This window comes from Halichondria panicea, chromosome 2, assembly GCF_963675165.1.
Source record: "Halichondria panicea chromosome 2, odHalPani1.1, whole genome shotgun sequence".
In the NCBI taxonomy this organism is placed as follows: Eukaryota; Metazoa; Porifera; class Demospongiae; order Suberitida; family Halichondriidae; genus Halichondria; species Halichondria panicea.
This window is the reverse complement of record NC_087378.1, coordinates 633,187-653,658: the sequence shown is the minus strand read 5'-3', so window position 1 is coordinate 653,658 and position 20,472 is coordinate 633,187. Positions and strand designations below refer to the sequence as shown.

Below are 20,472 nucleotides of genomic sequence, written 5' to 3'. Positions count from 1 at the left end.
AATTCAAATCCTAATCAGTTTGATTCTAAAGACCACAAGGTCAACGTTTGGTTTAGCAACAACTGGGCTAGCAACGGAGGGCATGATATATACGGAGGGTATTTGAAAAATAGATGTCGCTTTTGGAAACATACGTACGCACAATGCTACATGTTGAATAAGGAGAGCTACAAATTTCACACTAACAACACGATATCACCGACGGCTGTGACATGCAGTCCCACTCGGGTTTGTCTATGTAACGAACAGGGGTTACCCGAATGTGCTGATATGGACTTTATAGATAGGGAAATTTCACCACTTTTCCCCGGTGAGAAATTCACAGTGCCAGCTGTACTTGTGGGTTGCAGTTTTGGCACCACTGCAGGGACTGTCTACTCTAAAGTTCTACAGGAGCAAGGAGAAACATTTTTAAGCCAAACTCAAGAAATCCAAGAAGTCCGTTCACTATACAACTGTACACAACTGCAGTATGCATTGCAGTCACCAACAGTAGGCAGCATGAGAACTGCCATTACGCTCAGTGCAAGACCATACCAGAGACTAACAAGGAAGGAATGCCATCCAAATAAAGAATACATAAGCACATACCATAGGGACGGAATCATCAGAGACAAACTACTCTATCACACGGTGTATCTCAGACTAACCCTAAAAGAGTGCCCCCTTGGCTTTATGCTCCGACAAACACCACCGTACATCTGTTCCTGCCATCCCAGACTAGAGGAGAAGGGAGTGAAAATCTGCACTATTTCTAACCACACCGGTTACGTGTATCGCAATGGAGCCACTTGGGTAAGCCTAACTGAAACCAAAACTGAAAATACAACTGATTTTGTTATCAATCAATACTGCCCAAACGACTACTGTAAGTCAGAGAATATATCAGTTGATCTAGAGTCACCAAATACACAATGTGACTTTAACCGCTCAGGAATTCTTTGTGGTGGTTGCCTAGGAAACCTGAGCCTTGTTCTAGGATCATCGAGATGTCTCCCTTGCAATAATGAATATGGATTTTTAGTAATTGCCTGTATTCTAGTCGGAGCTCTACTGGTAATATTCATCAAACTGTTGGATACAACTGTTTCCAAAGGAACTATTAACGGATTGATATTCTACGCAAATATTGTATGGGGGAGCAAAAGCATTTTATTTTCAACAAAAGCAACACACCCAGCTTTAAAAACATTGCACACTTTTGTAGCTTGGTTAAACCTTGACCTTGGAATAGAGACTTGCTTTATCAATGGACTCGACGCTTATTGGAAAACATGGCTACAATTCACATTCCCAGCCTATGTATGGTGCATCACGGGGGCCATAATACTTGCATCCAGATACTCAACTAGAGCTAGTCGAATATTTGGACACAATTCAGTTCCAGTATTATCAACACTGATCCTACTCTCGTATACAAAGCTCCTCCGAAACATTTTCAACTGTCTCAGCTACTCAGTTATTGAGTCTTCACGAAACTTTCAAATAGTGTGGACCGCTGACGGTAACATTAATTACTTGAGCGGGCGACACATAATACTTTTCCTCGCAGCTGTAGCTATCCTGCTATTGCTATGGCTACCGTTTACACTCTTCCTACTAACACATCAATGCCTGAAGAGAAAGTCACACTTTAAGCCTCTAAACTGGATTAACAGATGGAAACCATTTTTCGATGCTTATCTCGGCCAATTTAAATACAAGATTCAATACTGGTTTGGACTGCTATTGATTGTACGTGTTATTTTGCTACTCTTGTTTGCCATTACGTCTACATCTACGCCAAGAATAAACCTACTGGCTATAACGCTCATGGGAGTAGGATTGCTTCTTCATTGTGCAATACAAGAAATGCCATACAAAACAAAATGGTTGTCCCTTCTTGAAATGTCGTTCATACTAAACCTTACGTTACTGGCAAGCTTTAAACTGTACATAGAGTCCAACACAACGGCTGATATAGCGACCACCTACATATCAATAGGTATTGTTTTTATACAATTTCTAGCTATTGTGGCCTACCATGTGATTATCAGAGTTAGAGTAGCCCTAGCAACATACAAACGAAGGAATGTATCGGAAGCAAATATCAACACACATACTGAGATGAAAAAGATGTCAACTAATTTCTATCGAGAACCGTTACTGGAAAGTCTTCATTGAAAAGCGAATTATACGTACAATACTGTAATTATAGACAGTCAATAATTAAATCAATGAGTGTACATTTTCGTATCAAATGCCATAACAGTCAGTCAATGACATAATTATGGTGTAAGCACAAATCAAGAAGATAAGCTAGAAAAGATGCAGGCATAATAAATATGCTATATATGCCGAACCAAAGAAGCTCATACAATTGAATAGTCTAGAGCAACACTAAAATTTGGGTACTTATACTATTTTAGTTAATATTATGTTAATAAAGAGAGACTGCCATGTTTTCAATAGACCCTTCGGAAGGTAGCATTACACTAGAGTCAGTGGTCACAGACAGGGAGCCAACGATACTAAACATATCCAAACAAGGAGACTTATCTGTCTGTCTTTTATTGCGTGCTTCATTGCGAGACTTGATTGAAGTGGGGCTACTTCTAGTAGGGCTGGATAGACCGATTAAGTTGTTATTACTATCTTTAGTGGTGGATGTTACAGGTGTGGAGTTGTAGCTACGAGAGGATGTGTAGTTTGGTGACTTTGTTATGCTATAGGATGCCAAGAGGGGGTGGACAGGCAGCGGAGCCTGAGGGGAGGCCAAAACCTGAGGGGGGGGGGGGGGGGGGGATACAATACAGTTATGAGTTATTACAGTGTAGGGTATCGCAATATATAATTAAACACAGGAATTTCTGAAGGTGTCTCTATCAGAAACAGGCTTCAGTACAGGCCACAAAGAATATTACAATGCAAATTTGAGCTCACCTTCTTGTGTGCGATACCACCACCCTCTTGGCTTCCTGTAGACACTGATTCGACACATGCAGTACGAGTTATATTTTTAGGAACTTTATCTAATTTATGTTCATTTTTGGTCGAGTGGGATTTGTTCTCGCACACTGGATTACTGTTCACTTCAACTTTCTTACAATTGGTAATTTCAGCCATTTGTTCGTTACTCGAATCAACCACAGTTTTTGACACAGCTGTAGGTTGGACGGTCTCCTCGGCAGTACTTGGGCTAATCACGTCCCACATCTCACTCTCAGGAAGTACCCACGGTTCGGCTTTTCTCTGGGGACGCCACTTCGGCGTGAATGTATTGTTTGATCTTAGCTCCTTCTGTCTTAGTCGTGTGAAAACCAACTTGTCTTTACTACCGCCGAGAGGACGGTTAACAGATGACCAAGGAGTTGCTCTCTTCTGGGGTAGCCTCGTATAAAACTGCAGCGGATCTGATGAGCTTCCCGGAGTATGCAATTGTTCAATTCGAAACTCTTCTTTAGGTCTACTGGAGTTTATGACCTCTGTATTGGTATGAGACTCTATATGCTGCGTGCCAATTCTTACACCAGGCATGGGAATGCGTTGATGCTTATATGCAATTTGCTCGGGCCTACAATAGGAGGTGGTCCCATCTTCAGATTTGTTGTCAAGCGTATTTGTGGGAACAAGGGAGCTCTCGTTATTGCTGGAACAAGATGCTGGAATGATTTCTTTCAGCCCCGATGAGATTCGTCCACAGTCGGAGTCACTTTCACTGTCGCTCGAAAAGATTTGGTGTCCTCTTTGCCGAGGGACCCTACGAGTGTGTGGAGAGATTGTAGGACGTAAGTGATGGTGTGAGAGTTGTGGAGGGAGTGGGTGATGGTGTGATAAAAGTGGGGGTCGTAAGTGAGCTTGCATCGGCGGTAGAATAGGTGGAATCGGAAAGTCACGACGTCGGGGTGATCTCAGATATCTAGGCGGGGGTCCAAAGGGCAACGGAGGCGGCGGGGGTCCAAAGGGCAACGGAGGCGGCAAGGGTCCAAAGGGCAACGCTGGCGGTAGTGGTATGTCTCTTGGTGGACGTGGAGCAGCTGTGGGAAAGAGAAGTATGGAATAATGAGTTGCATGTGAGGGTGAGTGGATAAAAGATCGCATTGCATAAATAAAAGAGTCAATGGACTTTCCAGACACTCACAATGTGGAGGACGTGGTGTCGATTGAAATGATGGTTTGTTGAAATAGAGATCTCTCGGCTGTAACAAGGATACATGTCGACTAGGCTGCTCATTGCGATGGCCACCAGCTAGAGGGACACCAGGAGATGCCTTATTCTTCATCTGTAGAGGAGAGAAATATTGATAACCAAGGACCATACATGTTTCCTACTACAATTCTTTGTTGCTAAGAGGCTTGCATGTGATCAGTGTTGGACAAATGTGTTACAGTACATGTGAATCCCACCTGCTGCGGTAGTAACTTTTGAGTAACGGTAAGTACAATAGTCCTACAAGTTACTGTAGCTCAACCTATTGTATAAACTCAGGAGTTCATGTACTCCCACAAATGTGTTACAGTACATGTGAATCCCACCTGCTGCAGTAGTTACTTTTGAGTAACGGTAAGTACAATAGTCCTACAAGTTACTGTAGCTCAACCTATTGTAGGAGTTCATGTACTCCCGATAAACTATAAAGGTAGACTGAAACTGGTAAACCATATACCGTATAGCGCGAAATTTTCGAGGCACTTATATTTCGTGGATTGGCCTCTAAAAGCCATTTCGTTGCACAATGTTCGCGGAATGACTGCTTACCGGAAGCCACGCCTTTAAATCTTGCACGTTATAGCAGGTAAAGAACGATTTTCGTGGACTTAATTTTCGTGTAGGATTGCTAACCCACGAAATCCACGAAAATTTCGCCCCTCGAAAATTTCGCGCTATACGGTAGTTGCTTTAAGCCGTAAAAGTACAAAAATGATTTTCATCTCTATTGGAGTTCTCCTAACCGTGGTCCTATACTCTACACCAGGGTTTTCCACATGTGTAAGTTATGCAAATCTCTCTCATCCGTATAATAATAATTATAATCAATTTGATTAATTCTTAGTCACTCAGTGTAACAACTGGACTTCTGATCACTCCAGACAACATCCAAAAGTATGCTAGCTTCTTTCACTCCACTGCAAGCATAACTAATTATGGCCGCCTAATCCACTTCAATAGTGGATCTTCTGGAGAAGAATTACTGAGGATCCCATTAGGAGAAATAAAGCCACACGCTACAATACAGATTACTGTTGCCCTTAAGCCAAGGGGATCTCAAGTGGACAGCGATCCTTATGTCGGAATAAGTGATGGGTTTAACTCCAATCTTTTTATCCTCAGAGATCCAGCCAACTTTCCGTCATACACGCCATGTCAGCCATACCCCGCTTCACAAGATGATGTGCGTATTCCAGCCAACAGTGCACAAGCCAGTGTCTATCAGCTCCATTTTGATCCGTTCCACCAATATGGGGTATGCTCTGCAGCTGACAACAATGGCTTCTCTTAACAGTGGTCGATTCCATTCTAAGCTTGATGTGGCTAAAGAATTGAGCTTGGTGGTGAAAAGAGAAGATGCCATGGAAAAATACGATTTTCGATACTTCAACATTGAAATTTACTGATAATTTATTCCATGAAAATGAACAATTAACGAAGAACTATAATTGTAGCGTATGTAAAGATTATTATTGTGTTGGATACATTGTATGGAAATGGACTTTGTATTGTCAGGCCTGACCAACCACTTGGGCAAGTCTAATTATGTGGGAATTGGTAATTTGATGGGGGGGGGGGGGGAGGGTCTCATTGAATCAACGTACTGTAACTGTAGGGGTGTTCAAATTTCTTAGCATAATTATACATGCAATTAAACTCACAGAAGATGTGGGACTTTTGTCGGGGTCAACGTTCATTCCTTGTGACTTCATTTCAGAGAGGAGGTTCTCAGCAGCACAGCGCTTGGCCTGCTTCTTTGAGAGACCAACACCTAATAGAGGAATACAGTACAAATTTAATACCATGACTACTGCTAAATATTTAGGCACACTGTATACATTTGACACTAAATGTGAATCAGGACTAAATCAAGGCAGAGGATGAAAATATGATCACAATGCACACGACAATGTTAACACATTAACACACAACACCACATACCTTTACTTGACAATCCTCTGGCAGATACTATGCAAGAAAACTCATGAGAATTTTTCCCAACAGGACAAGATGTGAAGGTGTACTTAGCATCAGCCAAACGCTCTTTAGCGAGCAGATCGTTCAATTGTCCAATTGGGTTCGAAACTATCAGAAGGTTCTGCTTATCACTGGCACAAGATGTCACTGAAGTGACTGGACTTGGCGGTACAGGTAGAAGTGGTCTATTTGGAGTGACAATCTTAGCTGCTTCTTTTTGGACAAACGAATCCTCCACGCCATTTTGGTCTTGAGAGATGGGTAAGTCTAGAGGTCTTGCAAGGTGAGAAGATGGCGGTGGACAACAGTTCAATTCTGGTAGTTGGCTGAGAGTCTCCAATAGTTTTGCAGCCGCCTCACATTTTGCCAAATATTCTTGGAAATGTCTTCCTTCAAAGGAAAAACCACCACCAAACGCTCGAACAACCACCTACATTGGAAAACAATTAAGGTAAACACTGCACAGTACTACCGAAATCTGATCTTACCTGCTTAGAATTCTTGGATCCAATGACTTTGAAGCTGAAGTTTATGTCATAAATTCCTCTTTTCCTTGCAGCATCAAAAAGAGCGTCTACAATATTTTTGTTTCTATATTCACAGGTGATTGTATCAGGAGCTCGACGAAAGGGTGGTGGCGTTTCTAATACAGCATTCAATTCTTCAACTGTATGTGGGACTTTACATATATCCTTTGAAATTGGTTGCTCACTAGCAGACTCGTAAGGTATGGCACAATATGCTTCACCAGTAGAAACAGCATCTGGCATACATTCAGGGTAGCCATCTTCAACACCGTTTATCAATTCGCTTCCATTATTCAGGGCTGAGGAAACACTCCCATTTACACTATCAGTATTCGATACGCACAGACTTCCATCACTATCCACTAGGGCCGGTAACTGCACACCATTAGTCTCCATTGCACTGATAGAAGTATATGCATCCTTCTCAGCGTAATGTTGTGCCAGAGCAGCAGAAGGCCCAAATCCAAAGAAGTCTAGATGATTGACAGAGACAATGACCATGTAGCACACGGTTCCAGGGAGACCTCTACAAGGAGGGGGGGCCATTCCTCCATTCACTAGCTGAGGCTCAGAGTACTCCAGTGTGTCGTTGTGTGTACGAGCATGGTCCCTCAGCAGTCTCCCATACTTTGGAGAAGACATGATAGCATACATAATCAGTTATTAGCCACATGGGTTTTCATCCACGTGTGTGTGGATATGCGCATGCTCACAAAAACATTCTCGAGACCAAATCGGCTAGGTCAAAGGTTATGTCTCGGGGCTTAGCCGCAAGGGCACTGACTCTAACTAAACTAATATTTTTTATGAGAATAATAGGCACATTTTTCAAGAATAAATGAATAGAATAATGGGTGAAAAAAAGCATAATTTATCAGGGCCTAACACTGGAAATTCAATTCAAAACTCTATTATACATACAGGGTATTAACTAACATTTCTATTGGAAACAGTTTCATCTACGCTATCATTGAGTGTTCCAGAGTCTTTTTTCTTTTCTTGTCTCAACAATTTACACAAAACTCCATCCGTGAACGATCCGAATAGCGTGTGTAGCATGCCACTGGTGGCAAAGATCCCTCCGATAATTCCACTCAGTCGAACCAGAAACTGCCAGAATGGTTTCCTTTCTTCATTAATCAGAACCATCATTGAGCTCATATCAAATTTAAAGAATACACCTGGCATTCCGTGACTTCCTTGACCATGGTTGATTGTTCGATTGTGTTCGGTAACGGAGTACTGACTTGTACTCATACTGTGCTGGTACGTATTGAACTTGGTGGGAACAACACGAAGAAAGTACTGGAACACATGGTTTTTGTCTACTGTAGACTTGAGAGTGGCGTCTAGAGGGTTGATAGCACCAGGAACCAAAGGTCCAAACGAGAAATGGTCGATTCGATGTGAAAAATTTACTAAATGAGGGGGAACAAAGACATTCAGATGAGCGTGTCCTTGTGGATGTGGTACAGAGCGTCCCATAGTGACATGAAGATTGCCCGCAACTTTCTTGGTAAACATGGAGCCATGGATTCGACAACTTGTTGCTTCAGTTTTTGGTGGGGGCTCATTCGGAATTTTTAGACTCTTGTAGTTATCCACCACTAGGAAGTCGTTGAGAGATCGAGACTTGCTAAATCTTGATAGTATTTCTTGCTTTGCTTTGAAGATCATATTTCCATAGTCAGAAAGCTCGAACAGAGCTGGTTCCATTTTCATGTGAGTAGCCAACGATTGACTTTCTCCGGCTAAATCCACAATATCTGCACCAAGGTACTGACAAGGCATGGCAAGGGTCAAGTCCAGAGTAATGAGTAGCTGAGAGTCCATGTCCGTGTCCACAGTGTATCTGAACACATAATGTGAGCTGGTGTAGTAGATGAACTCTGAGATGACCAAGATGATGATAAGGGATAGAGAGATGAGAGAGAATGTGCCTCCTCTGGCAGTAGGTTTCTGGTAGTCTTGGGATACTTTAGGGAAAGCATCGAGTTGCCTCACAATGTTCAAAGTGTCTGCTCGCCTTCTTCTCATAATGTCGTAGTTTAATACTACACTGCACTGGGGCCGGGGTACGGGTGGCAAGCAAAGCAAGCTTTAGAGTTGAGAGTCCATCTTCTTCAAACAGGATGCCAAGGCGACCACTATCACCACAGATCTAGCCTCACAGGAAATGAGCATTAATGAGAAATGCTGATTGTAAAGAACTAACACCACACACTTGAAGATCAGAAAATGGAGAGATTGCTGCAGCTTGGTGGTGGTCTTCCTGGAATGGGCCAGGTATGTTTAGTCCCCATTATACAAAGTCAGTAGACTAATAGCAGTGTGTCCCTACAGCCTCCTGGGGTGGACGCACCAATGATGGACACTGCTGAGATAGTCTACATATCATCGTTAGCTCTCCTGAAGGTATGTTGCTGTAGCGAAATGGCACAATTAGGTTGTATAGGATTTCAGCGTCTTTTTTTATCCACCTATGTGCCGATACAATGGATGTAACAGATGCTGAAGCATGGTGAGTTTTAAAATCTTAAATTAGTTATATTCCCCCTCTCCTTCACGGATGTTGAGAATACGTACTAGCATATTATAGCATCCCGATTAGTCAGACAATGGTCCCCATATTGTACTTAATGACAGCTGTTACCCCGCTCCCTTGTGCCCTCAGGCCGTGCTGGAGTGCCTATGGAGGTGATGGGTCTCATGTTGGGAGAGTTTGTGGATGAGTACACTGTCAGAGTCATCGACGTGTTTGCCATGCCCCAGAGTGGAACGGTGAGTGCATGTGGGTCACTCAGTTACCACATTAGGAATGTAGTCATTTGCTTTTGTGGTATTTTAGCCAAATAATATGTGTATGTACTTACTTGTTAGTATTAAACAGCGTGCATGCTTGTTAATGCTTATTTATGTGCTTAGCTAGGCTTGTTAATTCATAGACAAGCACTAGTAATCCATAATTAAAGGCTTTTCAATACTTGTGATTTTTGGCAAAATGGCTATCAATGTGTTACCAGTCTATTATCACCGAGATTTTGTGTGGGTGTAATTTGTGTGTGTGTGTGTGTGTGTGTGTGTGTGTGTGTGTGTGCAGGGTGTGAGTGTGGAGGCAGTGGACCCGGTGTTCCAGGCCAAGATGTTAGACATGCTCAAGCAGACAGGTCGTCCGGAGGTGGTGGTGGGCTGGTACCACTCCCACCCTGGATTCGGGTGCTGGCTCTCGGGTGTAGACATCAGCACACAGCAGAGCTTTGAGGCTCTCTCCTCGAGAGCTGTGGCCGTTGTCGTGGACCCTATACAGAGTGTGAAGGGTGCGTATTAATATGTACAGCATAAGTATAATAATACTGGTCCCTCTATGTGCCTACAGTTTCAGTGTGCGTATGTATTTGTATGGCCAGCGATAGTGTAGCAATATCATTAGCCTCAACTGTACAGCTGTGTGTGCTCCCCCATACTTTTAGTAATCATCCCCTCTAGATATCATTTATAACCTCCATTCCTCTCCCCCCTCCCTCCCCCTCCCCCCTCCCCCTCCCCCCTCCACTTGTAGGTAAGGTGGTTATTGATGCTTTCAGGCTGACTGACCCTAGGATGCAAGCACTTGGTCAAGAGCCGAGACAGACCACCTCCAATCTGGGGCACCTGCAGAAACCATCCATTCAGGTAAAGTATAATTAGTAACACCACATCAAGCTCTTGGCTATAAATAGCATGCTAATCTCCCCCTTACTCTGTTGTGCTCAAGTTTGTTGATTTTTTAATGTTATTCTGCAAAGGCGGCATATGCAGTGAAGCCCCCTAAGTGTATGATATGCATAACATAATAATAATCTAGTTCATTACAGACACAAAACAATATGTTTTTGTTTATCTAAGAAATTTCATTCCCGTGTGTTGTAGTATATAAGTGCATTTTTGTTTGTGATGTCACAAGAAGCCCTAATGTATGTATCGTCGTACATGTACACCTATCACATGATATGTAGCACTGACAGTTGTCCCCTCCACTTATATACAGGCGCTCATCCATGGCCTCGGGAGGCACTACTACTCTATGCCCATCAACTACCGGAAGAACGACCTCGAACAAAAGGTGTGAGCTCCAGTTTACATTGTGTCTGTTTGCTCCACTCTAGCTTGAGTAATAGCACTTGTATGCATATTAGTGTAGATCCTTTGATTGTGTGTGTGTGTACAGAGGATCATCACTGTGCTTTAATTCATGTGTGTACGTTGCTATGACTATGATGACTTTGTACAGATGTTGTTAAACCTTCACAAGAAGACATGGATGCATGGTCTACAGCTTACTGACTACAAGGAGCATAGCAGCTTCAACCAGAAGGCTGTCAAGGTGGGCACTTAGCTTATGGCCTCAGTAATCAACGGGGGAAGGTCTTGAAATGAGTTTCACCATTTTTAGACACATACCCAGAGTACATGTATTACCATTGCATTTACAACTTGCTGACTGTGTTGTTTTCTGCAGGAAATGCTTGACCTAGCTGTGTCCTACAGCAAGGTATGTTCTCACTTTGGATACTTGTTGAATCTGTTGTATAATTATGTTTATCTGTTTGTTCAGGCACTGGAAGACGAGAGTAAGATGACTAAAGAGCAGCTTGCCCTCAAGAACGTCGGGAAACAGGTGAGCATTGTGGTGTGATGATGTTATCGTAAATATGGGTATTTAGATTAGTTTCATCTTTTCAAGGCACACACCGAAAGTTACTTGTAACTAAAAGCACAGGATAAGTGGTTCACTTTATTATATGGATAGGTATATCTAAGGCTATGTATGTATGCATTGAAAGTGACATTGTACTATCCTTGCAATTCCTACCAAATGCACTTAACCCACACACCCTCCCCACCCACGCATACACAACCTCCCCCACTCATGCGCACACCCCCTCCCCACCCACCACCCACGCATACACAACCACTCACGCGCACACCCTCCCCACCTACGCATACACAACCTCCCCAACCCACACACACACATACCACTGGCAGGACCCCAAGCGTCACTTGGAGGAGAAGGTCGATGCAGTGCTCACTGCTAACATCACTCAGAGCCTCGGTGCCATGCTGGATACCGTCGTCTTCTCCTAGGTACCACCCACTCCGCCCACTCCCCCTGTGCGGTGAAATATGTTATCTTAACGGACTCTATTAATTTACTGTTGTGCTGTGTACACTCAACTATCACATCTTCTACTGGGTTTTGGTATAGATCATTTTCTTTGCCTCTGAATGTACGTTCTTGTGCCTTGATTATGAGCTTTGTCATTCTGTTGTTGTTTGTTAACGTGTTTGGTACGAGTGTGGTTACAATAAAACCCTCAAGCTATTAGCCGTAGCATGTCTCTGGGCATTATAGCAGCCTGTAGACTAGTAGCATGCATAACAGTCTGTAATAGAATACAATCTGCTCAAGTGGCATGTGAGCTACAGACTTGTGATTAAAGCACTGACAATTGTTAGCCTAAATTGTCCCATTTATCAGATTAGCTACCCATTCAGAAAATCATAATTATGTTCCCCCCCCCCCCCTCCGTTTAATCAATGGTTCGGGGACTCTTTCAACAGCCATAACTTAGGTACCGTTGATCCAATGTTTCTGAAAGCTTAGAAAAAGACCTTTCAAATGGTGTTATCAAAGTTTAATTTGAGAGATAAAAGTTTTTGCCAATTTGGCAATACCATGGTCAAGGCCGAAAAATGACAAATTATGACCCGGCATAAATTATGGATTGAAAGCTATCATTTGAAAGGTTTCTTTCTAAGCTTTCAGAAAATCCATTGAATTTTTTACATTGGATCAGCGATACGAAAGTTATGGCTGTTGAAAGATGTTTAACTACAACTCTCCCATTCAATTGAGGGGCTTCATGCAATGCAATCCCTTACCCATGCCCGCGCCCAGCTCTTACTAACTACTACCCACTCTTGTACCGCCAAGGTCCCTCTAAACCCTTGAGAGTACCCAATGAATGCCATCTCTGTATTACATACAGGTGCGTATGTAGCTGGTTGTCTCAGCAACGTTTCAATAATGCAAAACAAACTTATAATGCAAAACAAACACATTGCCGGTTTATGTTTAGATTGCTTAAATATGACATAAAAGTAAACTGAGTGCTATTGCTCTAGAGCTTATTTGATTCTCACTATACGTGCATGTACTGACTGTATATGTAGATAAAGATCTAAAGATAAAATAAGCTATTGTGACAAGAAACCTTTAGGATTGAGACTATATTCATCATGAAGAGTGTTGTGCAATTAATGTCAGTGTTGGTCCCATTTGTGCTAGTTTTGTTTTCTGGAAGTGATGCTACAGGTGAGCTGTAGAACTGTATCCATTTTGCTATCGATTTGATACTAGATATATTTATAATTTGTAGGGAGTGGAAGTGGAATGACTATCAATGAAGACTCATTTTCAATAACACTAATAGCTGGTTCTACAACAGTTGGAGCTTCTGCTAGCTCTCTCACGGGCATCAGTGCTGCTGCAGTTAGCTCAACCCCTCCTGTCGTATCGTCTACGTTTTCTATTATGGTATCCCGTATAGACAGTAGTTCAACAGTACCGTCAGTTACAATAGCTTTGAGCTCTACTGATAGTTTCTCTGTCTCTAGCTATAGCACTTCTACTACAAGTAATGCTATGCTTATGCCACTTACTACTTTGTTTGTCTACACCACCACTGCATCATCACCATCACCATCACCATCACCACCTGCGTTGTCTCTCACAACCTCTCGTTCACCACAAGCAACCACTTCTGTAATTTCCACCCCAGTCATTTCATCGTCTTCCAGTGTATCATCATTGTTGTCAATTGCTCAAGTATCCACTGCTACACCCTCTTTCTTAAACAATTCAACTGTTGTATTATTGCTCTCACCCTCCATCTCCCCCTCCCCCTCCACCTCCACCTCTGTACCCCCACCCTCCCCCTCCCCCTCCACCTCCACCTCCACCTCCACCTCTGTACCCCCACCCTCCACCTCTGTACCCCCACCCTCCATCTCCCCCTCTCCCTTCACCTCTGTACCCCCACCCTCCATCTCCCCCTCCCCCTCCACCTCTGCACCCCCACCCCTACCTGTGGCTATCATTGCCGGAGCAGCGGGTGGTGGATTCTGTATAGTTGTGTGTATTATTTTTGTAATCTGCTTGGTTTGCTGCATACGAAAGAGAGGAAGATATGAGCTAAAAACGGCTGGAAAAGGTGAACTTTTCTGTCCTTTTCCTCATTTTAATATCCATTTTTTATCCTCAGATGGTACTACTTTGGCACGAGAATACCAATTGGAGACATACGGCGACTTCAAGGATGGAGCAACGTAAGCATTAGCTGTGCTGTAATCAAATTTTTTATCCTTATATTTTCCTATGTCAAAAGGCGGACCAAATTTGAAGAAGTTACAACCACAGACACATTCGGCATAAAATCACCCGTTGAGGTTAATGTTGGAGGTCAGAAGTTTACTTTTCCTGATTTGCCAAATGATGCAGATGAAAATTTCCCTGCTCTCATTTTTCTCAATCCTGTGAAACCTGATGAAATCGCCACATCCAACACGTATGCTTCTCGTTCAAGCACCTTGCCAACGCGAAAAAAGAACAAAATACTCACAACTGAAGCAACGAGCACTACAACAGATGCTGAATTGTTTGGTGGCCAAATGAAGTTATCGAAATCAACTTCAGAGATAAACAAAGACGCTGATCCAATCACTCAGCCTAAATTACCAGCTCATATCGAAGTGCTGTTTTCCCCAGAGCGGAATACATCACCAGTGGATTCTCCAGTGTACGATACACCTCGTACGTTTAAGCCATTAAAGTCGTCCCACAACAAGGACAAGAAAAGTGCTGACTCATCGCCAAATGCAGAGTATGTGACTATGGAACCACTTCCAAAAAAGGAGAATTCTTCAATTGTTAGCTCAGCTCTGCAACAGCCACCTGTGGCAACTAAGGCAAGTGTGGGTGTTGATCGACTAGCTCCCAAACAGATGACAGAAAGTATCTATGATAACCCCCGATTGATGAAATCCAAGCCTCTAGTGGCAGAGAAAGCATTACCGGTTAATAGCACTGCCGCTCCTTCTATTTACGATGTACCTAGGAAACTATTACTAGTGGCAGAATCTCATCCAAGCACAAAAGAGACTAATACACAACCACCCATGTCAGCAGTTGTTGTAACGCAATCGAAAATTGCTGAAGCAGGAGATAGTGTTTATGACATACCCAAGACGTCGTCCAAAACGAGCGTCGAAAAGGGGGTTACCAAATTACTTGAAAATTTGCAACCAAATCAAAATAATTTGGAGATCAAGAGTGAAAATGCTACTGTTAAACCACCACCACTTCTTCCTAAACCAACAGACGGAACTAAGGTTGCAGAAGTTGCCAAACCATCGATTTCTCCAAAGCCAAAACCATCAATCGTAGGAGCAAACAGTGAAACAGACGGTACTAAACCACTGATACTACCGAAGTTGGACTCAGTTAAAACTTCCATTGATGCAACAGATACCTCCAAAGAGGAAATTCAAGCAGACCGCAGCAATAAGCCGTTAATTCCTTCAAAGCCGAACTCTGCGAAGGCAAGCACAACAGAGAAGCTAACGGTTTCTGAGAAGCCTGCCCTGAAGCCTCGAGTATCTCCAAAGCCGGGGCCCAAACCCAACGAACAGGAAAAGAGTGTTACTCCTCCCTTTGAGCCTACCAATGATAAAGGTAAGGAAGGAGAATTTTCCTCGGACAACGGTACGCCTGAACCAATGGCTAATAGTGAGCAAGAGTCAGTTGAGGGTTTCCCCATTCCAAAACCTCGCGCAAAGCCAAGGAAAGCTACTAAACGACAAATCGGCATGCCTCAGAATTTGATGCAGGAACTTTTTGCCAGGCAGAGCTCTCAGTCAAAATTAGCGGACAAAAGTCCACCCCCCTCAAAACCCCCTGTGAAACCTAAACCGAATGTAAAATAGATTGTCAACTTTGAATCATTAGTAGTCATGGTACGCACATACATTACAGTTTATCTTGAAAGTTATTTCTGTTTGCTAAACATATAAAGTGTATTTATTGCTTTTGTAGCCCTACTTTGTGCATATTTGCAGTGTATGCTTTTGTTATCATACCCATTACAGTGGATGTGTTGATTTAGATAATGAAACTAAACATTCCTCTCGTAATTTTCAAAAGTGTTGCCCAACCTTATGTAAACACGATCGTGTTATGCCATCAGATGAACATGTGATTAGTTTTAGACGTATATACCTAGCGATTGGTCAAGTGGCTGAAAACTTATACTTAATCAGTATAGACATGTCTCAGTGTAACTATAATATTAGTGCAAACCTCACACATTTCACTGGCAGTGGATGTACATCACTAGATATTGAGTATGTCTTTGTTCTCGCTTTGGCTGGTATTTTGTTAGTGGCTATAGGCTTTGTACTCATTAGAAAATTCTCAAGCGTTATGTCAAGAATTATATCCAAGAGGCGAAGGCAAAGATTCGTCAGAAACACTGCTTCCAGAAGTAAGCTACCGTAAAATAATTACTTGAATTATACTCATTATTGTATAGGTTCAAGGAGCAGTTCTCATGGCACCTCTTATCTTGTCCGGACACAAGATCAACAGACAATGCAGTAAGAAAACCGTTAACTCCTACATAATCTACCTATACTTATTTGTGGCCATGCAGGTTACCTATTTACCAGAACACATTTGAGTATGTTGACATGCTTGCTGAAACTCCCACCACGAATCGCACAATGTCTGAGGACAACCTTACGGCTAGGTTAGATCAAGAACAAAACGCATCCACTGATCCTCTTCTTGTACTGTATGATGAACCAGACTCTGCAATAGCTCATGAGAGGGAAAGATCGATAAGCACACATCATCCACTACCTAACACTGTGAGTCAAGACAGAACAAGGTCTAAAAGTGTCCACCAGTTTACTAGAACTTCATCAGTGCCTGAGCAGAAGCATTCAACTGTACAAGTACAGCGAGGGGTACGCACGAGAGAGAGCACTAGAAGCATGCCAGGCGTTGCTTTGAATTCTGCACAGCAACGACAGAGGGCACAAACCACAAGTAACTTTCAAAGATCAGCTCAACACAGAAGATCTATGTTTGACACTCTACCAGATGTTCCCACTGCTGAGCCGAATCCAATATTAGATATTTCAACCTCCGTTGAATCTGTTCACAGTAACGAGGTTGCTATCTTGGGTTCGAATGTTTCCTATGAAAACACAAACAATCAATTGACAGTGATTTCACAAACAGACAATAGAATTTCTCGACTGGCTTCCGAGAAACAATTTTCGTATGAAGATGGGTCACTTCTCGGGAGTAATGTACCACCATTTTGTGACCCTGAGCTCAGCGAAGGGAGAGAATTGGAAGCACCTAAGATCTCTATTTACAGCAGTCAGATTTTGGATACAGAAGAACATGGTGAGCTTAATATAATTATACAGGTGCATGGTTATTGATTCCATATAATGTTCATTCTCTTCTCTATACAAACAAAACAATTTTGTAGCTGCGAACTCGGAAGTAGCTGTGAGCAACACTACAGACACACAACTGTATGACAGACTAGATCACTCCCACCTGACACCACCGTCCCTGCAAGAGAGAAGTCAGCCCGAAGGTGCTGTTGTTTATTCCCAGTTAAATGTCGAAGGGGTCGATACTCCCCCAAGTTTGGAAAGTTCTTCACAATTGGAAGAGGAGACGGAAGCTTTGTATGACACTCCGATTGTGATTGTGAGTAAAGCTGTGAGTAGTGATCCTGAAGTACATTTGAGGGACATTGCTGATCCAACACATATCTTTGACGATCCAGGCTATACTGAAGGTATGATGGCAGCTAAACTTGCTCAAAAACAATCCAACGGGACAAACTCATACCAAAGCATCACTACCGGTGGAAACATCACTGGTGAATCTGTTGTGGACATTGATAGTTCATCTCCTATGATGATCACTAATCGGTTGGCCCTTCAGGTTGAGTCACAGCCGGCCTTGATGCTGAGTGCCAACTCATTGTCCCTGCTGGATTATGGAGAGGAGGAACTGAACGATCTAGATCCCGATATTGCATCTTGTCTCATGACACAAGATGAACAAATTTCATTTGTGTAGATTGTATTTATCATTGTACTGTATAGCTAGGACATGGCAATGTAATTGTATACGGTGTAGTTGCTGTAAAATGCACTTTTTATCAGATAACGATTTTGCACTGAATGATATTTTTATCAAAATAAAAGGTTTTTGTATTAAACCGTAAATAAATATTATACATCTTTTAGTGCATAGTTAGTATAGACCAATCTGTATGTTAACGTTTTGTGTTAAAAATTGGCTACATCTGTCGGGCTAAGAGTTAGTTCAATCATAGTTCTTGAGGGCTGTTAAAAGCTGACGACAGATTCGATTCATCCAAGTGCTATTTATAGTGGGACTCAATCCCTCCAGGAATCCAAAATGGCCACCATGTGAGGTCATGACCAGCAGAGTGTTGGGATTGGCTATGAACCCAGTCTCAGGAATGGCTACATAAAAAAAACACACATTCATCACTGTAAAAATCACATTCTAGGCTCTACCTAATATGCATACACACCAATGTAGGGTTTCACAATACTAGAAAGGCCTAAGGTATGAAGTATGTGAACGCTCACATTCTTTAGGTACGAAGGGGTCATCTGCAGATGTGATGCAAATGTAAGGACGGCAAATTTTGTGAATCTTGTCCGAGTTTCTACTCTCTTTGTAGTACTCATCAACACTCGAGAAGCCGAACATAGGAGCAGTCACATGCTCATCAAATTCAGTGATAGTCTTAGTCTGTGTGTGTGGGTGGGTGGGTGTGTGTGTGTGGGGGGGTGTGTGTGTGTGTGTGTGGACAAGAGTGCACAATAAAATGTAAGGTGCTTCAACTTACTGTCATTACTGTTTCGTAACAGAAAGGTAGATTCTCTTTTTCCTCTGACGACAGTCTCTCAACATTCCTGCAATTCACAACAAAAATAATATCACAACGTATGTAGTTGGGAAGGATATTTATTACCTTCTGACCATGGAGCGTAAGTTAGTGCTCATAAATCGTACGTAAATGTTTCTGTTTTCTATTCTGTTCTCCAGACTCTCTCTGGTTTTGAAGGGATCCCACACCATGGAGATGGCAATGGCCGCATTCAGGTTACATTTGTTGCCAAGCTTGTGCAAGTACTGAGTTAGAATCATCCTGGAGGGAAATAACGGCAATATCTAACTAAGATAATGCTCTGTATATATATCTACTAGTATACACAAACACTGATTGACATGATACAAAAGTGAATACATCAAACGAACAGCCTTCAGCCTTACCCTCCTAAAGAGACACCTAGTCCAACGATTGGGGCTTCAGGATAGAGGCATTGTATTCTGTGCACCACCTCCGACAAATCACTGATGTCTGAGGCAGAGTATGTCCTCATAGTCTGTGAAACACATGATTGAATTTGTGATGTCAATATAATTATGGACTACCGCACACAGTGATGAATATGACACTGCAGTGATGTAATTGTGCAAAACACATGTGTGATTTCAGAATGAACATGTGATTTTTAGAATGACCTTTCCCTTTAGAAACAGTCCTCCATTTCCCCTCTGGTTGAACACCACTGGTCTGTAGCCTGTGAGTATCCCATCTTGAGACAGGTGCATAAGATAGTTGTCCTGGCTTTTACCTAGATGAGGGAAATTATACATGTAGTCATGTAAAAGTCAGGATGGTGAAGCAACAACAGCTAATGCTATGGAATCGTGTCTATAGTGGTAACCCACAAAGTACAATGGTATACTTCCTCAAGACTCTGAAGTCACGGCTTCCTCTAACCATGTATGTACATGAAAGAGGTCCTTTTGACTAGGGATGTCAATATAATGGTAACAGGTTTCACTACCTATAAAAGTACCTAGACACCAACATGCATGAACTGTTACTTAGAAACACACCTGTTATCCCAGGGAGTATTAGTAGAACTGGTGTTGTCTCACTTGAATTCAGCAGATTGACACTACCTTGTTGACAGGCCCAGTCCAGTGCCACCTCTCCACCGTCATCCAGGGGCAATATCTCTCTAAACAAATTAATGGGAAACATAATTTATGATGCAACTGTGTTTGCAGTAATACCGTTTTATATATGCAAACCAAACCTCCTTTAGTTTCAATAATGTATACTCGTACAACCAAATTTCTTCTTAACCAGTATACGACTACTCTATATATACAGACATATAAACGTACGTATATCTGGCTCATACCTATTGTATTTGACAACACTGTTTGGACATTTCTGGAAGGCGGCTCTTAGGATTGTCATGAAGTGGCATTGGAAGGCCCATATCTTTGGCCAGTATCGCTCAGTAAGGACTGGACAGTGCTTAATGAGGTACTGCTGTAGTCCTTTCTCACCACCCACGAGTTTGGGTTTGTTGACCACACAGCTCAAATAGTAGAGTATGTAGAAGGATAGCAGTAGAATGATGACTTTGAGAGGTGTGCCAGTTTCTGGCAGGGACCACTGGACACTGTCGAAGCTCATATCTTCTAGGCCACTCCACGGCCAACTGTCAGAGATGCTAGGCTGTTCCAGCTCCATATTCATATCCATACTATACAGTGTAAATAATTATAAAGGTCTGGTGAGTTTGTGTGAA

At 42.5% G+C, this 20,472-nt stretch overlaps 6 protein-coding genes across 7 annotated transcripts; 3 read left to right on the top strand and 3 right to left on the bottom strand.

Annotated features, from left to right (window-relative positions):
* Positions 1–2,143: 2,143 nt before the first annotated feature.
* Positions 2,144–7,377, bottom strand: LOC135331768 (uncharacterized). Its single transcript, XM_064527010.1, has 6 exons — positions 6,655–7,377; positions 6,131–6,596; positions 5,851–5,960; positions 4,121–4,262; positions 2,923–4,016; positions 2,144–2,761 (listed from the first exon to the last, which is right to left on the bottom strand). The coding sequence occupies exons 1-6, from the start codon at positions 7,345–7,347 to the stop codon at positions 2,420–2,422; spliced, it is 2,847 nt and encodes a 948-aa protein (XP_064383080.1). The 5' UTR covers positions 7,348–7,377; the 3' UTR covers positions 2,144–2,419.
* A 138-nt stretch (positions 7,378–7,515) lies between these two features.
* On the bottom strand, positions 7,516–8,730 carry LOC135331603 (endoplasmic reticulum-Golgi intermediate compartment protein 2-like). The gene has a single exon (XM_064526825.1). The coding sequence runs from the start codon at positions 8,728–8,730 to the stop codon at positions 7,621–7,623; it is 1,110 nt and encodes a 369-aa protein (XP_064382895.1). The 3' UTR covers positions 7,516–7,620.
* Positions 8,731–8,854: 124 nt separating this feature from the next.
* LOC135331606 (26S proteasome non-ATPase regulatory subunit 14-like) lies at positions 8,855–12,005 on the top strand. The gene is made up of 11 exons (XM_064526829.1): positions 8,855–8,979; positions 9,037–9,108; positions 9,202–9,214; positions 9,368–9,474; positions 9,794–10,010; positions 10,253–10,365; positions 10,721–10,795; positions 10,964–11,056; positions 11,192–11,224; positions 11,288–11,350; positions 11,719–12,005. Exons 1-11 carry the CDS (start codon positions 8,932–8,934, stop codon positions 11,815–11,817), a joined length of 933 nt encoding a protein of 310 aa, XP_064382899.1. The 5' UTR covers positions 8,855–8,931; the 3' UTR covers positions 11,818–12,005.
* Positions 12,006–12,147: 142 nt separating this feature from the next.
* LOC135331599 (uncharacterized) lies at positions 12,148–15,881 on the top strand. The gene is made up of 4 exons (XM_064526821.1): positions 12,148–13,048; positions 13,113–13,946; positions 13,998–14,061; positions 14,121–15,881. Exons 1-4 carry the CDS (start codon positions 12,973–12,975, stop codon positions 15,715–15,717), a joined length of 2,571 nt encoding a protein of 856 aa, XP_064382891.1. The 5' UTR covers positions 12,148–12,972; the 3' UTR covers positions 15,718–15,881.
* Positions 15,882–15,967: 86 nt separating this feature from the next.
* Positions 15,968–18,021, top strand: LOC135331600 (uncharacterized). The gene is made up of 4 exons (XM_064526822.1): positions 15,968–16,274; positions 16,323–16,386; positions 16,443–17,206; positions 17,295–18,021. Exons 1-4 carry the CDS (start codon positions 15,968–15,970, stop codon positions 17,897–17,899), a joined length of 1,740 nt encoding a protein of 579 aa, XP_064382892.1. The 3' UTR covers positions 17,900–18,021.
* On the bottom strand, positions 17,993–20,427 carry LOC135331601 (phospholipase ABHD3-like). 2 transcript variants are annotated; one of them, XM_064526823.1, is made up of 8 exons: positions 20,077–20,427; positions 19,766–19,890; positions 19,385–19,497; positions 19,133–19,245; positions 18,831–19,007; positions 18,705–18,771; positions 18,442–18,607; positions 17,993–18,312 (listed from the first exon to the last, which is right to left on the bottom strand). In XM_064526823.1, the coding sequence occupies exons 1-8, from the start codon at positions 20,424–20,426 to the stop codon at positions 18,149–18,151; spliced, it is 1,275 nt and encodes a 424-aa protein (XP_064382893.1). In that variant the 5' UTR covers position 20,427; the 3' UTR covers positions 17,993–18,148. The 2 variants fall into 2 exon arrangements, with proteins under 2 accessions (XP_064382893.1, XP_064382894.1); XM_064526824.1 differs by having other exon boundaries at positions 19,133–19,247; positions 19,393–19,497.
* Positions 20,428–20,472: the final 45 nt, after the last annotated feature.

Coding starts and splice junctions, on each gene's coding strand:
- LOC135331606 (XM_064526829.1), top strand. CDS start 8,932: ATGGAGAGATTGCTGCAGCTTGGTGGTGGTCTTCCTGGAATGGGCCAG. Junction 10,366..10,720: donor TGCAGAAACCATCCATTCAG/GTAAAGTATAAT, acceptor ACTTATATACAG/GCGCTCATCCATGGCCTCGG. Junction 10,796..10,963: donor AGAACGACCTCGAACAAAAG/GTGTGAGCTCCA, acceptor GACTTTGTACAG/ATGTTGTTAAACCTTCACAA.
- LOC135331603 (XM_064526825.1), bottom strand. CDS start 8,730: ATGAGAAGAAGGCGAGCAGACACTTTGAACATTGTGAGGCAACTCGAT.
- LOC135331601 (XM_064526823.1), bottom strand. CDS start 20,426: ATGGATATGAATATGGAGCTGGAACAGCCTAGCATCTCTGACAGTTGG. Junction 19,246..19,384: donor GACTGTTTCTAAAGGGAAAG/GTCATTCTAAAA, acceptor TGTGTTTCACAG/ACTATGAGGACATACTCTGC. Junction 18,608..18,704: donor GTTACGAAACAGTAATGACA/GTAAGTTGAAGC, acceptor CCACACACACAG/ACTAAGACTATCACTGAATT.
- LOC135331599 (XM_064526821.1), top strand. CDS start 12,973: ATGAAGAGTGTTGTGCAATTAATGTCAGTGTTGGTCCCATTTGTGCTA. Junction 13,049..13,112: donor TTCTGGAAGTGATGCTACAG/GTGAGCTGTAGA, acceptor TATAATTTGTAG/GGAGTGGAAGTGGAATGACT. Junction 14,062..14,120: donor GACTTCAAGGATGGAGCAAC/GTAAGCATTAGC, acceptor CTATGTCAAAAG/GCGGACCAAATTTGAAGAAG.
- LOC135331600 (XM_064526822.1), top strand. CDS start 15,968: ATGCCATCAGATGAACATGTGATTAGTTTTAGACGTATATACCTAGCG. Junction 16,275..16,322: donor CAGAAACACTGCTTCCAGAA/GTAAGCTACCGT, acceptor ATTATTGTATAG/GTTCAAGGAGCAGTTCTCAT. Junction 17,207..17,294: donor TTTGGATACAGAAGAACATG/GTGAGCTTAATA, acceptor ACAATTTTGTAG/CTGCGAACTCGGAAGTAGCT.
- LOC135331768 (XM_064527010.1), bottom strand. CDS start 7,347: ATGTATGCTATCATGTCTTCTCCAAAGTATGGGAGACTGCTGAGGGAC. Junction 6,597..6,654: donor GATCCAAGAATTCTAAGCAG/GTAAGATCAGAT, acceptor TTTCCAATGTAG/GTGGTTGTTCGAGCGTTTGG. Junction 5,961..6,130: donor CAGAGGATTGTCAAGTAAAG/GTATGTGGTGTT, acceptor TTCCTCTATTAG/GTGTTGGTCTCTCAAAGAAG.